At 39.2% G+C, this 16,779-nt stretch overlaps 1 protein-coding gene across 9 annotated transcripts in view; it reads right to left on the reverse strand.

The window, feature by feature from the left end:
• Positions 1 to 16,779, reverse strand: part of esrrga (estrogen-related receptor gamma a) — a 157,273-nt gene that overhangs the window by 65,119 nt on the left and 75,375 nt on the right. Inside the window, exon 1 of one of the 9 annotated variants that reach the window (XM_085175001.1) lies at positions 8,578 to 9,006. The exons of 4 other annotated variants lie outside the window; for them this stretch is intronic. In XM_085175001.1, coding sequence (XP_085031127.1) covers positions 8,578 to 8,633 — 56 coding nt within the window. In that variant the 5' untranslated portion in view covers positions 8,634 to 9,006. Of the gene's footprint in view, positions 1 to 8,573; positions 9,007 to 16,779 lie in introns of those variants that run through there. 4 more of the 9 variants (XM_085175289.1, XM_085175145.1, XM_085175079.1 and 1 more) reach the window with 4 other exon arrangements.

The following is a 16,779-nucleotide window of genomic DNA, read 5'->3' on the forward strand; positions in this document are numbered from 1 at the left end:
GCCGAACAAGTAACTCAGGTTTGCGGCAAAATTCGATCACCTTCTCCTGATCCGTCCGCTTACATTCTGAATTAATATTTTCTCCCTTGCACACACCTGTGTGTGCTAACACTGTGACCGAAGTACCCCAGATACTTTGCTGTGGGTTGCAAGACTGAAGACGAGGGCCACTTCTGACATCTAAAAACCAGACGGCGAGGTGATTTACTTTTATTTTTAATGACGGTATCTCCGCAACAATATTACAACATTACCCTTAGCGTTTATTGTATACCCACAGGCGCTGTATGGAAATCGGACTACATGAAGTATTTGCTTGAAAACGCTGTAGATTGTTCTGTACTGTGTTTTCATCTTGATTTGGGTTTACATTGTGTGCAACAGTTTAAGTCCTGTGTATGTATCACCAGCCATTTGGGTTCAACTGTCACATTTTGGCTGCAGGCATCTTAACTGCATTAGAAGTAACAGACGCTGTAACAGCGTTTTTAGACAGGGGCTGAAATCAGAGAAATATATTATTATATTTAGGTTTAAACCATAAAAATCACGAACCACAAGAAATACATCTGAAAAGAAAACCTGAGTTTACAAAGTTTTATGATTAGTCTGTATTATGATATTTTAGAGACACCACAAAAAGCTCTGTCTGATATTTGTATTAACCTGGACTAAAACTGTTTAGGATTACCGAAAGAGATTCTGCTTTATCGCTTTATAACCACATAATCTGATTTTCCTAGTTCTTTTTTCATTTCAGAAGAATGAAATTCATTAAAAAAGCATCTTAAAGCCAACAGACAATCCTTTACATGAGGCGTTTTTCCTTTCTTTTTACAAATTTAATTCAGCACATGTGAATCGTATACTAAAATAGAAACACAGTACTAAACATATGTAAAATGAAAATCTGAATTTTACACATTTTACATTTTTTTAAACATCATCAAATAATAAGTCAATTGAAAAATTCAATCCCACAAGTACTCATATATGTAAGAAATAGCTCATATCATAAATATTTAAATATGCATGTAAAGTAAAGGAGAGAATAAAAGAAAGGTGCATTAATGTATGTGATTCTACCTAACCTATTTCACGCTCCTGTCAGTACATGTAAGCAGCACAAGAACCAGCACATGCAGACATACTATGGATGTGTGGCATTGTGTGTGTGTGTGTGTGTGTGTGTGTGAAAGCAAGGAGATCGTTGGTGTCTTTCTGATGCTCAGTGACTCGCTCATGTGTTGCTGGCCCATCTGTGAACAGAATGACCATGCCATGGTATGTGTGTACATATGTGTGTGTGCGTGTGTCTGTGTGTGACATGGTGATGCAGTGATTGATGAGACAGTTGCCATTCTTGCTAATGCAAAACGCACCTATCCCTGAAGGGAGCAAATGCCACAACACTCACACACACACACACACACACACACATATACACAAAGCAGCAACTGCCCTACCTAATTACTCCTCTCGTCAGGGTAGTGTGACGTCTTGCAGTTACACAGACAATTTGTATGCATAAATATGGATAAACATACAGATATGAACACTAATAAATAACTGAACTAAAGACTAGCCAATCTCCTCTGCTGCATTAAAAATTCCCAATGATCCCATTGGTTTCCTGCTTGCAAATAAACTTGTCGGTTCTATTTTCATTTCTGCACTTCTTGTTGCAAATTGCTGACTTTTCTAGATCGTTTACATGGTTCTTATAGTATTTATACTTACTCCCGATAACACTCAGCCTTATACTTGCCTGGAAAGTCTTAATGTGCAAGATCAAAAGTGGCTGTTTTAAATCAAGAAAAAAAGTCTGGTACAGACTTTTTGATATTTGGAAGTAATTAAAAGAATCATTAGATGACGATAAATACTGAGCGGATGCATATATTGATATACATGTACGTCTGACGATGTTGCTCTGCGTGTGACTGCATGTGCAGCAGGGCAGGTGGGGTTGAACGTAGCCCTCTGTGTGTGTCTGAGCGGATGTGGATGTGTGTGCACGTTAGCGTTAGCGACGGGAGCTGTTAGCGGGGCAGGCGGCAGATGGGCTGTCGGCCTTAATAGGGACTGAGCGGGTGCAGAAAGGTGACAGTTCCACAAGGGAGGGGGGTGTGTAGAGGGAGAAGAGGAGCGTGTGTCTGCGCGTGTGTGTGTGTGTGTGTGTGTGGGTGGGTGGAGGGCGCTGAATGGTAAAGGAAGATAGGGATAAAGAGAAAATGAATTATCTACTGCCATGAATAAAAGAGCGGATCAGCTACGCAGAGGAACACGCATCCTAAAGAAAAGAAGCGTTTTTACCATGTAGGATTAGAGCTTTTTTTTTATTAATGTAAACATAATTCACATAAATGTTTCATGTACAAATACTTTAACATCTGATCTTTACTAAAGTTACCAGCGATGAAACTATGTAATTTTTTTTTTTAAATAGAGCGATATTTTGGAATAAGCAATAAACGTATATGAACTATTTTATTTAAGCTACATCAAACTAAAAGTGAAAGTTTTTAAAATGTCAAATACAATTTAACTATTGTGTGAAAACGTAAACGCAGTTAATAGACACAAATGCGCTCTCACTCACTGTCTCTCTCTCACACACACACATACACACATGCACAGAAACAAGGCCTTAATAACACACATAGTTTTCTTGTTTTTACATGTGCAAAATAATGAACTGTATATTAACACGTGGCATCTTCTCACACATGCACGGATGTGTGTCAAAGCTGAACCACTGGTACCGTTGGAGGGACCAACAAGGACTGATGCTGTTGGGCTTGTTTTTTTTGTGTGATCAACATATTTGTTAGAGACAATTTCCTTTTCACAAAAACACCAGAAGCTGTGAATAATTAGGTAAATATACATATATATGTTGTTATGTACGTTTCATTTTTTGTGTATAATGAAGCGGGTAGAATAAGCTTAATTAATGAAATTAATAAGTTCGGTGCAGAAAGCAAGAACGTGTAAAAAAAACCTTTCTTCAGTCTTCAGTGTGTAACTGTAAAAATCTTGTCTAATAACTAGAAATCAAAATTCCCTGATTCAAAGAATATACACTTTTGTTGAGCAGCTTGATATCTGAATATACAGTACATTTGGGAAGAATAAATACTTCTGAAAATCGTCATGTGATTGTAGTTTATTTGTATGGTGCATCTGATAAAGTTGGCATAGAGAGAAACCTAGTGCACAGACAGGAGATAGAAAGAGTGAAAGAAAAAGAGTGCAAGGCAGATGAAAAAAGCAGCAAAAAACTAGAGAACTAAACCATGAGGTGGGGTGTGGGCTGGTCTGTCATTCTCTCCCCATCAGGCACACACATGAAGCATGATGGGAGGATGAGAGGAGGAATATTTCACTGTCAGTTGGAAGGCGGCATGGTCATTCATTTCTTTCTCTCTCTCTTAGTAGCTATCCCTTTCCCGTTCTACTGTATCTTCCCTTTTTTGTCTTTTTGAACCCCTCTTACACACTGTCGAAACAATGACAATTTAATCATACTTTCAGCTTGGCCGTGCAGAGGGAGAGAACAACCCAAGCAGCGAAACCATAGGGCTCTCCCCATGGGCAGCACAACAGAAAAGTGCCATAGACAGACAAGGGGTTTGAACCTTCACCATTCTCGTGATCCTCTTTAACTCATGGACACACTTTTACACTTTACACACACACATAGGGACATACACACACCTCACCTCTCCATCTAAATCTGCTCTATTGTGGCCCGGTCTGCGCTGTCTCCTCCTATTAGGACTGAGGAGCAGCATTAGAAGCCCTAAGCACAACACGATGGGTACGCACACACTCATGCATACACCAGTCACCGGATCTAAAGCGTAACTCAATAGCTCATCTGGTTGAACTTGATAAAATTCAAATTTAGTGACTCCTTTTCTGAAAACAATAATAACACAGACACCAAAGAAACCCCACAATGTATGTGTAGCAATGTAGCAATTCTAAGAAAACGTAATTTAGTTTAAAGCAACGTTTGTTAAAATCAAGCAGATGGATCTACAAAGGGACCTGTGTGCTTTTGACACAGTTCAAATTTGCACAGGTGCAAAACATCCTCTTTTTATTCTGCATTTCTTGAAACTATATACTTGGTCATAGCAGATTTGAAAAGACGGAAAAGTCAGTAGCATTACAGAGAGTAATTCTCAGACGGAGCATAAATGACTTGATAGAATGTGATAATAGTAATAATAATTGAATTCACATTTTGATGTATGGATGACGGAGATGTATGGATGATGGAACGTGGGGAATGAGAGGATGAGCGCTGTGGAGAGGAGAAGAGGAGATAAGATGAGCGACATTGCCTCTCACTATATATCACTCTCTCTCTCTCTTATTTTTGATCACTGCTTTGGCATTCAACCGTGCATTCACACACACACACACACACACACACACACACACACACACACACACACACACACACACACAGATTCACCACCAGTGTGGCAAAATGGCTAATTGCAGTGTGTGTTCGTGTGCGTGTGTGTTCGTGTCACATCTGGTACAGTCTCCCTTACTGCTCTTTCAACACATAAAGGCCGGCACTGACCCGTGACATACTCAGACACACACAGAGCACTGATGGATTGGACATAAATCAGACAAATTCACATCATCAAGGCTCATCCCATTTTGCTCTGTCATCTCTCAGTGTGTGTGAGACAATGCATTTTTAATATCTACATCCACATATGTAGATGCATGTGTGTGTGCATTTTTAACATTTTGATAACTTTAACCTGCAAATGGTAAGATCTGTGTGTTTATTGTTATGCATTAGTGTTAAGAGTGTGTGTTGCTGTGGGCATTCATGCTTACACGTCTGTCCAGTGGACCTCCTGAGTGCTGGTGTCAGACAAAAGCAAACCCCCTCCCTTCCTTCCCACTTCGCTCTGTCTGTCTCTCTCATTGCGTCTCTCTCCCTTTCTCTCTCTCTCACACACTCTCTACCTCTCTCTTTCTCTTCACGGGACCAAATTACCACTGGAATGCCCGGACCCTTCACATGAGAGCGAGGCCGCCGTAAGCATGAGTGCGTGCGTTTCTCTGCGCGTGTGTTTGCAGGCAAATGCAAAAAAACTGACAGACAACAAATTCCATAGGGACAGACAGGCGGGCAAAGAGACAAAAAGAACAACACTTCCTCATATAGGCCATCAATAGGTCACACATACAAAATGGGAGCATGCAGGCACGAAACCGCGGATGGAAACAAACAGATGCAAATTGCACGCTCACACAGACACACACGCGCGCGCGCAGCCAGCAAATCAGCACGGCACATATTGACATGCTTTGACAGATGAATTAAGTAAATGATTTTATAAGGAGATTAAAAGGATTTTAATTTACGCAATCTCTCTTTGGTCCCCCCTGTCCCGCCCTCCAGTCAGCTTTACCTCTCTTTCTCTCTCTCTCTCTTTACTGCATATCCCACTTCATAAGCTGAAAAATAAGGTCCAGCGACTAAGATTAAGGAAAAGAAAAAGATGGGAAAAAAACATTAAATGCTCTTCATTGTCTAATCAAACGCAAGGCATATTATCTCTTTATTCTGAATAACAAAACATATGTATATTTCGCTGTCGCACTATTAAACAACAAACGGTCAAAGCATCAGACGGTTGGCCTTCGAGTTTGATTTTTTTCTCAGTTGAATTTCTTTCGCGGTTTCATATAAAGTAGTTTGCCTCATCAGGAAAATCAGGAAAAGTAAATTACTGTATGATGGCCAATGCACTTTTCCAAACATGAACTGAAACAGTGGCATTTGTCGTAGCAGAACAAGAAGCAACACAACATTACGTGTGAAAATCTGGTGCCTGAATCATATTATATATATTACTGTAAGTAAAAAAAAAAAAGTTTGTTTTTCTGGCACATCTTAATTTAGTCTGATGAACGACTTCAACAATGTTTAACCTGAAACAGATTTTTATTTTTATTTTTTTTTTACTCACAATCACAAATAATCTTTCCTCAACATTTCCATGTATTTAAAAAGAATTAAATCCAGACCCATCAGATTGGAGAATAATTCCTAATCAAATCATATGTGCTCCCTTGTGCTTCTCTTCATTACTGCACTACTAAACCTTTGCCTGACTGATCAGCCACTGTGCAGTTCTCACCACCCGTCCGTTCTCCCTCACACCCACTGTTAAAAACACCAAAATCACTAAAGTCACTGTGGGAAATATATTTTAATGATATGCAAATGTTATGTATATGGTGGCATGAGGGGAATGCAATTATGTTAACAGCTTAAGTGGTACTTGTTGTTATTATTATCAGTATGATCATCATTATCCCTAATATTTTAATTAGTATAGGAAAGCAGTGCCTTAGAGCAAAGAAGGGAACGCCTGAGCCGGGAAAAGAGAACGGTGGATGGATGGATCGATGGATCGATGGATGGATGAATGGATGTGTGAAGGAGCGGACGCACAGATGACGGGACCAGAGGGCTCTCTAGAAAACGTTTGAGTGGCAACAGCTTACGTACACTTGCTGAATCACACGCAGGTAAAGCAGACACATCTCATTGCCAAATGTCTGTCAGGAAAGTGTGTTTTTCAGTGAGTGTATTGATGCTTGATGTCTAAACACAGTTTTCACACTTCTTGTCCATTAAGAAGCAAATCCAGTTCAAAAGTTTTTGAAAAATTTTAATTCTCTGTCTTAATCTGATAAAAAAAAAAATCAAGACTCTTACACCTGAGCCGTTACAGGTCCTTAAATTCCACCCCACTGTTTTGCAGTTGAAGGACCAACATAGAGAAAGCTTGTTTAGATGCAATCCACAGGGTTAAATCTTTGTAAAGTGTCCTAAATTCAGATTTTGCTCTACTGGAAATTCAGTTATTCGCTCTAAAAAGGGAACTGAAATGATTGATATTCTCAGACACTCTAAAAGCTTGATTGGTCATACCGCAATGATAATAAAATAATCATAAAAAAAAAATAAATCCTGCACATATTATGAACATTTTAATTTGTGCTTGTTCAGAAGGGGCAATTTCTCATATTTGCTTAAATGACATTTCAATTCAAACAGACTGAAAGTTAAAAGGCATTTTTTTTAAATTAAAAATATATTTAAAATAATATTTTAATGTAAAGTAGTGGTACAGTTTATCTCCGTTTATTCTCTTAAAAATGCCTCTATATTCAAAATGCTGTACAAGTGAGTGGGGTGGGTGTGTTTTAAAACAAATGATGAGAAAGATTGAAAATAAAATGAAAAATTGCCTATTTTCTTTAAAAATGTTACAGATACAATTTTGGGAAATATTACAGTCCAACATTTTGCATGAGTTTCTGCTCTGACTTTGTTCTTTCAGTTTTCCCACTTCCGACTCTACCGTAAAAAAAACAAACACCTAAACTGTGGCTTTGATTTAGTGTCACTCATTCAAATTTTGTTCTAAGTGGAAATGGGTTAAATCTAAGCATGTGTTTTAAATCTATACATATACATTTATATATATATAAATGACCATAAAATCTTTGCTTTATTTATGAGATTTTCAAATTCGAAAAGGTGAATGCCAATAATTTTATACATACAGACAAAACAGGTCTGTCCGGCTACTGAATCACACACGCACAGTGTCGGAAGAAGGTTTTATCTTGTCCTGTGTAAGAAAAGAGTTAAGCAAATACTGCTATACTTTAATCATTTGTTTGTTGGCTCTAATTTTGTGTTTTAAATAATTGTGCACACAATAATCTAATCAAGCAAACTGCTGTCCACTCTGCCAATCACTTAATCTACATTTTGCACATACATCTAAAAGAGCAAAGCATTGGCGAAAGGAGCAGCTCAGCAGCACTCGTGTGTTTGTGTGTGTGTGACTGTCTCTAATTCCTGAGCGGGGCCACACGCTGAGCTGCCCGTCTGAAATTCTACCTCCTCTGGCATTTAAGAGCGCAGCTCTCCCCCTTTCCCTCTCCCTCCTCTCTTATGGGCCCTTTCCTACACGTTGCTCCTGTAACCTTAATGCCCTGTTATCTCGCGGATTCTCTGCTTGGATGAACACATACTTTAACCACACATGCATAAGCATAAACACATGCACAGGTACACACATGCAGACATGTACTGAGAAAGTTTGTCCCAAGAACAGCCTGACTTCAAGTAAAGTGTTTGTTGAAAACAGCGAAAGTGAAAATGGAGCAAACAATGTGTGTTTGCAGGCAGGTGTGTTGTGCGTATGTCTCACTTTCAGGTGAAGGGACAGAAATTTTGCTCCTCTGCCCACTAAGTAAGAACTGCTGTCCAGATACTGCAGCCACACACACACACACACACACACACACAAACACACACACACAAAGACAAGAGTGAACGCGTGCTACCTGACAACAGAAACAACCTTGACACAGTGCCGGCCACCTCCGCTGCATACCAGCACATACACTCACTCACTGACTCACACAGTCACTTACAGTGGAAGACAATGGCAATGACAAGTTGGATGATCAATAAAAGGATAAGAATAAAAGGTAAAATTTACCTACTCTTGTTCAGAGTGCATTAAAAAACACTCGGATAATGGGTGTCCTACCGAATCCATCGGCGATACCGGGTCATTGTCATGTCAACCTCCTCAGGGTAAATGGCAAGAAATTAAAAACAAAAAAAAAAATCAAAGTTTTTTTTTTTATATCTCTCCTCTCTCTTCTTTTCTCTTCTTTCTCTGATCTTCCTCTCTTTCGGTCCTTCCTTCCACTTGGAGTGAGCAATACAATTACCAGGCTCTGCGCTGCCTGCACTGATCAGCTCTGCGTGTGTGCGTAGAAGTGAGGGAGCATGTGCATGCAGTGTGTATGTGAGAGTGAGAGAGAGGGGGCTATAGGCACACACAGCCAGCTAGTCAGGCAGTTGGGACAGAAAGCTGTGCTGCTGTCCTAATCAACGACTTAAAGCCCCGATAGCGGCTCATGAATATTAAGCAGCATTTTGCATATGTAGTCCCTCAGGTCCCAGTTGTGCTGTGATTGGTGGGTGCTTCACCAATAGCTGCAGGGAGGGGCGGAGAAAGGGGTGGAGAAAAGAAGAGAGAGCGAGGGAGAGGGAGAAGAGCAGGTGGAGAGGGAGGGATCAGACAAAGAGCACGGAGGAAAAAGGAGAATGAGGGAATCAGGAAGGAAAGGAGGAAGCAGAGAGGAGAATGAGACAGGTGCGAGAAAGGTTTAAAGCAAGACAACCTGCTCTCCTTTTACTTAATTTCTTTCTCTCTTTATCAATCCATCTCTCTGACCTTTCTTCACTGGTCTCTCACTACCCTGGTCACTCCTGCTCTCTGCATGCACCTGCATAGGTAAAATTACATTCTCACATAAACTGTAATGTTAAAAACTGACAATATATTTCTTTCTAACAATGTAAAAAAAGTTTTAAACCAAAAAGCTGACCCCTCTTTCAAATAAGGTCTAAACCACATAAGTTACACCATGTTATTAGGATGTTTTAAGGACGCCAATACTGATTTGTGCTCAAACGGAAAACACAAAACTGACCTAATCAAATCCAGAGAAATGCAAGATCAAATAGTGTACGCTTGACCATGAGCCCAAAGCCTGAATACTGTGTCACACCGTAAACACACAGGCACAGCGCAGCAGAACCCATCGCAGCCCGGCAGTAAAATATGAGATTATAGCAATTCCAGAGTGCTGGTCCTTTGTTGTGGAATGATTTGGGCATGATTGGAACAAGGTTTTCCCTGCTGCTTGCTGTTTTGTCAAGTTCACTTTCATCTCTACACCAGCAGGCTGTGTATTCCCAGTATTTCCGAGCACCTTGGAATGTGAGTATAGGTACTGCGACTGGGATTCTCCAGGAAAAATTAGCTCACCGCTTCTCAGTTTTAGAGCAAGGAGGAGACAGCGGAAAAGAGAAAAGGGAATGCAAGGAGAGCGGGAAGGGCCTTGTGAAAAGGGAAAAATCGGAACCCCGAAGGGACACTCCGAATGATACACGCACTCTTTCTGTCTTCTTTCCTTTCTTTTTAACTAACGTCTTCCTCCTTTCGATTAGACTTTTTCAACACTTGGGTACCCCTGCACATGGGATGGCGGGGGAGAGAGAAGTGTAGCGAATACAGGGAGACACAGAGAATGGAATCGGAGGGGGTGGAGGGGGTGGTGGTGTTGTTGGTAGAGGGGGTGGGGGGTGCAAAGATGAAAGAGAGTGGTTGTGATTAGCAGCTTTGGAATAGTACAGATAATAAAATATTTCCTGAAACCAATCTCAGCTTTGATGTACATGTGTGTGTATGTGTGTAACTACTGCCTTTTCTTTCCCTGTTTTTCTTTGACAAACACAGAGTCCAATCATTAACATTTCAACTGCTTAACAGAAAAACTGTTACTAAAACATTGAAGTTAGTGCACTAAATATTCTTCTTAGCGTAGTGTAGGATATGTGTATTGGGTTTGCTGATAAAGCATTTGTCTCTAGCTGCATGGAGAACTCAGTACCTGTTAGCCATAGAACTGTTCAGTTCAATGCCATTTTAAAGGTAATATGATTATAGCTTAATACATGTGTGTGGCGTGGGGAATTTTTGACATTATTGTGCTGAAAGACCCTGTGAAACTGAGCTTAACTGCCTTCACATGGGCACAATCAGGGTCTTTACAAGAATAAATACATATTTAGAAGTTGTTTCGGAAGCCGACAAAGTAAAGATCCACAGACCACATCCAAAACAAACACGCTCATAGTCACAGACTCCTTGCACAGATGTACCTTTGCCATTTACACAGAAGGATAGGAATTCAAATACATGTCTTTACAGATATATAGCTGTTAGGTTTGTGTACACACATACACATGCAGGCATACAAACATACACACAGTTATGATGTATCCAGAGGCTTATAAGCATCGACAAAGATGAGTGTGAATCAATGCTGCCGTCACTACTGTGCAAACAAATCCTTTACCAAAACCTCAGTGTCTAACACACTTGTGAATACACAAGTACACACACACACACACACACACACGCACGCACACACACAAAATCTCAGTTTCAGTGCAGAAAGTCCAAAATGTTCTGTCTAACACATTTATTGAAAATAAGAACTACAAATCATACATTGAATTAAACAATTAGAAGCCTGCGTGTTGTAAAATATCAACAAATGACTATATAAATATTTGAAGAACAGTGTTTTGACGCACGCAGAAATCATTAATATTTGTCAAAGATGAACTGGTTGTGTTTATGGAGGCGTAATTTTTAGTTAGTTTATGTTACAAAATATTCAATGATTCTTTAATTTATGCAGTTTGTGTGGAAAGTGATTTCTACTGACTGATAATTTAAGCACAAGCAGCAATGTGGTAAAACATATGAACGCTGTCTAAGAATAAGCTTTCACTGTGCATGTGTGGTGAGTGATGCCTTACAAAGCTTTGCCTTTTATGTAAATACAGAAAAACAAATGTTATGGTGAACAATAACATCATGTCGTGCACACAATGCCACAAACAGAGCTGTATTCCTTAAAATTCATCAACCGGTGCACACACAAAAGGCCCATATGGTCCTAAAGCTTCTGAATCATCTTTGTAGAGACCATCACAAAATTCCGGTGATTTTGGTTGAACCCTAAAACAGCCGTTACTTTTTCTGTCTTTCTGCCTCACTCCTCTTTTCCTTCTCTGACCCCTATCCTCCCCACCCCCATAGACTATTGATTGACTCTCAGTCAGTGTGTGTATGTTGACAGTGACCCCTTTAGGCCACTTTTCTCTATAACTGGACAAACCATAAACATCTCAAACACAAACCTGTAACTCAAAAAGCCAAGGTGATACCTTGTGCATCCACAATGTGTGCATATGTGATTGCTGACTAACAGACAATATTTCCATGCACAATGCTGCAGAAATATAACTGCATATAACAACATAAAAACAAAAAAATATGCAACTCAGTCAAAGCACCGTGTAAAAACAGCATTTTATCATAATTAATAATTGTATGCATGTGTAAATGGCCTTGCTGGAATCACTTTAAAAGTCCATTTACAATGTAAAACCTATTGAGCTCGGTAACTGCTGGCATCTCACTCTTCTCTTGTCTGCCAGTGTTTGTAAATCTGTGTGTGGGTGTGTGCGTTTTGACCCTGCGGTGGCAGCCTGTTGACATCTATGGAAGAATTATCCATTGCAACTCTCGCTGACATCAATCAAACTACTCAATAGGCCACAGCAAGTTCATTCAGAGCCTTGTATTGTGAGCGGTTATATGTGCGTCTTTGCTGGTCAAAACAATCTTTAACAAATTCAAGACGTGGCCACTTAGGAAGCTGACCCCAGGCCACCCATCGACGCATGTGCCAGTCATGAACAAAGCACTAGACTGAGGCAACAACTGCAAACAAAGTACTTTCAACAATAATAAAACAGAGCATTTGTTCTTGATAATTAAAGAACATTTGCTGTTTTTATAAACATTTAAGCATTTAAGATAGGTTTAAGTAAGTACTACGAGCAGGACAAACATTTGACATTTTAATGTTAAAATGAGAACTAAAAAGTTAAGCTGTACCAAAAGTGAAATGAAGCAATTTGGAAATTTCACACATTACTGAACTTTGCTTTTGTAGAAAAGAGGGGGGTGAGGCAGATGGAGGGAGTGAGAGTAAGAAATTGCACATCACTTCAAGCCAACAGAGGGAGCTATGGACTCTGGTCAGTTTGCAGCCAACAGCAGCACAAAGACTCACAACTCATGTGTGCATGGCTGTTTGTAGGAATGTAGCTAAAAAATATGCAAGATTAAGTCACAATGTCATTCATCGTGAAAACCAACAAAAATAAACAAAAATATATAAAAGAACACAAACTCTCAAAGATACACACACAACACAAAGCTACACCGCCAACAGGATCAGGGGAGATGGAGCAGAGTTATCTGATAGCTTTGTCAGCAGGTACAGCAGGACACAGTGTGGATATGGACAATTTGAACAAAGACCCCTGCCTGCTCCTCCAACCTGAACCCAGACTAGAGCAAAAGGCAGGGAGCAATAAAGAGTGAGAAGGAGACAGGGAGAAAAACAGAGCAAGAGAAGCCAATAGGAAAAAGCGAGAGATCTGTAGACTTGAAAAGACATCTCTGTCACTAACGTGACTGATGGCTGTAATAGCAATGAAAGGGTTTGAAGTAACAAGGTGTAATTAGATAAACAGAGTTTAAGCTGCAGTTCATTTTCAGGCTGTGTGAGTGTAAAACAGCAAAGGAAAAAACTTGCCCTCTGGGCAATATATTTTATGTATTATGTATTATATATATTACAGGATATAATCCACTAGGATAATCAGAAAATAAAATATTCTAGTAGTCATAAAGAATTATGTTTTTTAAAAGAGTGATGAATATATTTGGGATTATTCATACAAAATAAATATCTAAAAAATGTCTTACAAATATTTAGTTAGTTAGTTAGTTAGTTAGTTTTGTCATAGCAGCATTGTTTGTCTATGTAAACTAAATGGGCCCTAATTACTATGCTACATCTTACTTCCTGAATTGTACTTAGCCTCAAATTAGTCATAACAGAGTTATCAAAGTAAACCTATTCTTGAATATGAAATATGAATAAGAAATAACCAACTACAAATTTCTTAACATTAAAGAGATTTCCTTGCTACAGTTATTGTAATAATATCTGCTCCTCACAAAGGCAGCAGAGAAGGTAGACGTACACAGACACATCAGAAGTTGGACGCGGAGAAATGTGTAGCTGTCTTACATATTCAGTTCAAGTATTGGGTGTTAACTTTACAACCGGCATGATCAGACCAAGTGAGTTTGACTGAGTTTTGGATTTCCACTGAGGTGGAGCTATTTGGTTTGGTCAAATAATCAATATTTTACAGGCCTACATCAACACTCCCACATAGCAGCCACATGCTGGCAAAATGAATAATTTGATGAAAATAAATTACCTGACGAACTGAGTGAACTTTTCAAAAGTCATCATTTTGGTTGCTAAATTATTTTGTGTGTTAAGGGAAGGAGCAGTGATGGCGATCGAGGCCAAGGAGAGAGCACCAGCTGCTGGGGAAAGCTGCTGGGTTTAGGGAGCTTTCTGGAGCCTGTCACCAAAAGCCTGTCTGGGTAACCTTTGGAGAAGGGTACATGAAAGTTACAAACACACACATGCACACACATGCATAAAACACACTAAAGCTTATGCAACCACACCAGCGTAGTGAAGTGCCATTGCAACACATACTACATATACAGTACAGCTAACAGATTTGTGTGGAAGTGTTCAGGCAGTTTCAAGAACACAAAAGACATGACACGTACAGCCTTCTCACTTGTTTGTATAGTTACACATGCCTACAAACTTAGGGCTTGTATACTGTGATTTATTTAGGACAGGCAGTCATATGACAGCCCCGTTATTCCGCATAAAGGTCAAGCAAGCTTCACACCTACAGTAGAAAGACAGGTTGGATTATAGCGTCAGGAAATGAATGTAAGTCATTGTAATGTCCTCTGAAGTCATGGAAACAAAAATTCATGTATGTGTGCAACAGAACAATATACACACAAAGAAAAAGATGTGTCAAAATATAAAAAGGAAGTATTACCAGCATTTACACACAGAGTCAGTACATGCATGCACCTTACATGTCATCTTTCTTCAAAGTTAAGTTAACATGGAGTGTACAATATTTTTTCATATAGATAAAAACATTTCAAAGAGGCTAGGTGAGTTGTGGTCATCATCCTGTCACTGGTCAAATTGAAGGATGGGGCACGATCTCATCAGATGTGAAAAGAGTGACCTCGGCAAGTGAGAACAGACAAAAGGGGAAGACTTTGGACTAAACGAAGGCATAACTTTGTCAAACATAAACAGACAGGGTGGGCATGATGAATATGTGTTATTGTATCTCTCTGTGCACATATATTCCATTCAATCAACATACATGTCTCCTGCTGTGATCTGTGAGCATACACAGTATCTTCCGAAGCCAAACGAGACTTCCAGTTCAACTCAGATTCTACATTTAAGATGCACAAACAAGCGACACAATCTTTCTCTCTCCCAAATGAAAGCTAAATACAATCTTGCTATAAAGATCAATTGTATGTATTCATCCACATATTTCAGCCTCAGTTTCTTTGGAAAAAACATCCCTGGAATGTCAAAAAATTAAAATCAAAGGGCTATGTGAACTTTTCTTAATGCAGAAATTAGAAAAATAAAATAAATTGAAAGATATAGGCAGCCATATAGATGGTCAAACACAATAAAAATAAACTGTTTATGCACCTAACAATCAAACATAAATATTTCAATAACTTTATTGCATTATTTTCTTGCAAGTATTGACCTTATCATCGCTCCAAACCTCACTGCTACCCTCTCATTCTCTTTCTCTCCTCCATACCTCCTGAAACATCCTGAGGTTTTGATATATTCCCAGGGATAAATTAGAAGAGGAATGTAATTATATACAGAGTGAATTTTGCCTGGCTAAGAAAGCACTGGGAGTGTGCAAATGTGTGTGCGTACAGGTTTCTCGCTGCCTGCGTGTCTGTATAAAGCAGTGTTTTGTATTGAAATAGGTGACTTCGGAGAGGTGCGCTCCTTTAATTACGCCGCTCTCAAACAGAACATGAGTGGGCTATCCCACTGGGATTAGTTGTCTCTCAATGTAGTCTCTTTGTTAATGCAGCACACACATAACACACATGTACTTCGAGGCACAAATGTATGCCTGCCAAAAAAGACCATCTCACCAATAGTTCCACACTCAATTTATTCAAACTGAGGTGTAAGCCAAGTGAATAATTCCACTACTAATAAAGACAGTAAGAGAGAGTGTGTACAGATGAGATGAAGGGGGAAAGGGGATAAAACAGCATAGAAGAGGGGGGAACAAAGGGTTGAGAGGAATGGTAAGCCTACAGAATAAATCTGATGTTCAAGGACAACAAAACATGAAAGCTAAGATCAACATCACTTGCAAGTTTCAAACTGGTGAGTGTGACTATTTGAAATGTTTTGTTTATGTATATTTGTTCATTGTAAATATTGATATCGGGATTTAAATGTAAGTATGAAACCTTTCTTAAAAGGTTTTAGTCAAAATATACTCCAAAATATATTTAATTCAACACCAGATATTTCAGTTCATATGTGCTTAATAGCACCTACCATTCATTGTTGGATATTTAATTATGTGTGTGAACTATGCTGTGCTGAACTGTCCCATCAACTCCAACTGGTTGGGACAAATAGCTGCCCCTCCCTGAGCCTGGTTGTGCCAAAAGTTTCTTCCTGTCAAAAGTTTTTTCTAAAAGTTAAGAGTTTTTCCTTTCCGTGGTCACCTAGTAGTTGCTCAAAGGGAGTCGTCTGATTGTTGGGTGGTTTTCTCTCTATTATTGTCGGGTCTTTACCTTAAAATATGAAGGACCTTGAGGAAAGTGATGTTGTGATTTGGCACTATATAAATAAAACTGATTTAAATTGAAAAGCTTCTGTTGAATTACAATGTGCCCCTTAAATGTGCAATGTAATATAGTTTCATGCTAATGATGGTTAACGATACACAATTGCTGGTTAGTAATGCAGAAGTATGTAAGCTGTTTTGTGTCTGATAAAGAAGATGGTACAAAAAAATGGAAGATTTGTACATTTTATCAACCTGAAAGGAGTGGTCTCTTAGACTGTACA

The sequence above is a fragment of the Neolamprologus multifasciatus genome, chromosome 1 (assembly GCF_963576455.1).
Source record: "Neolamprologus multifasciatus chromosome 1, fNeoMul1.2, whole genome shotgun sequence".
Classification (NCBI taxonomy): domain Eukaryota; kingdom Metazoa; phylum Chordata; class Actinopteri; order Cichliformes; family Cichlidae; genus Neolamprologus; species Neolamprologus multifasciatus.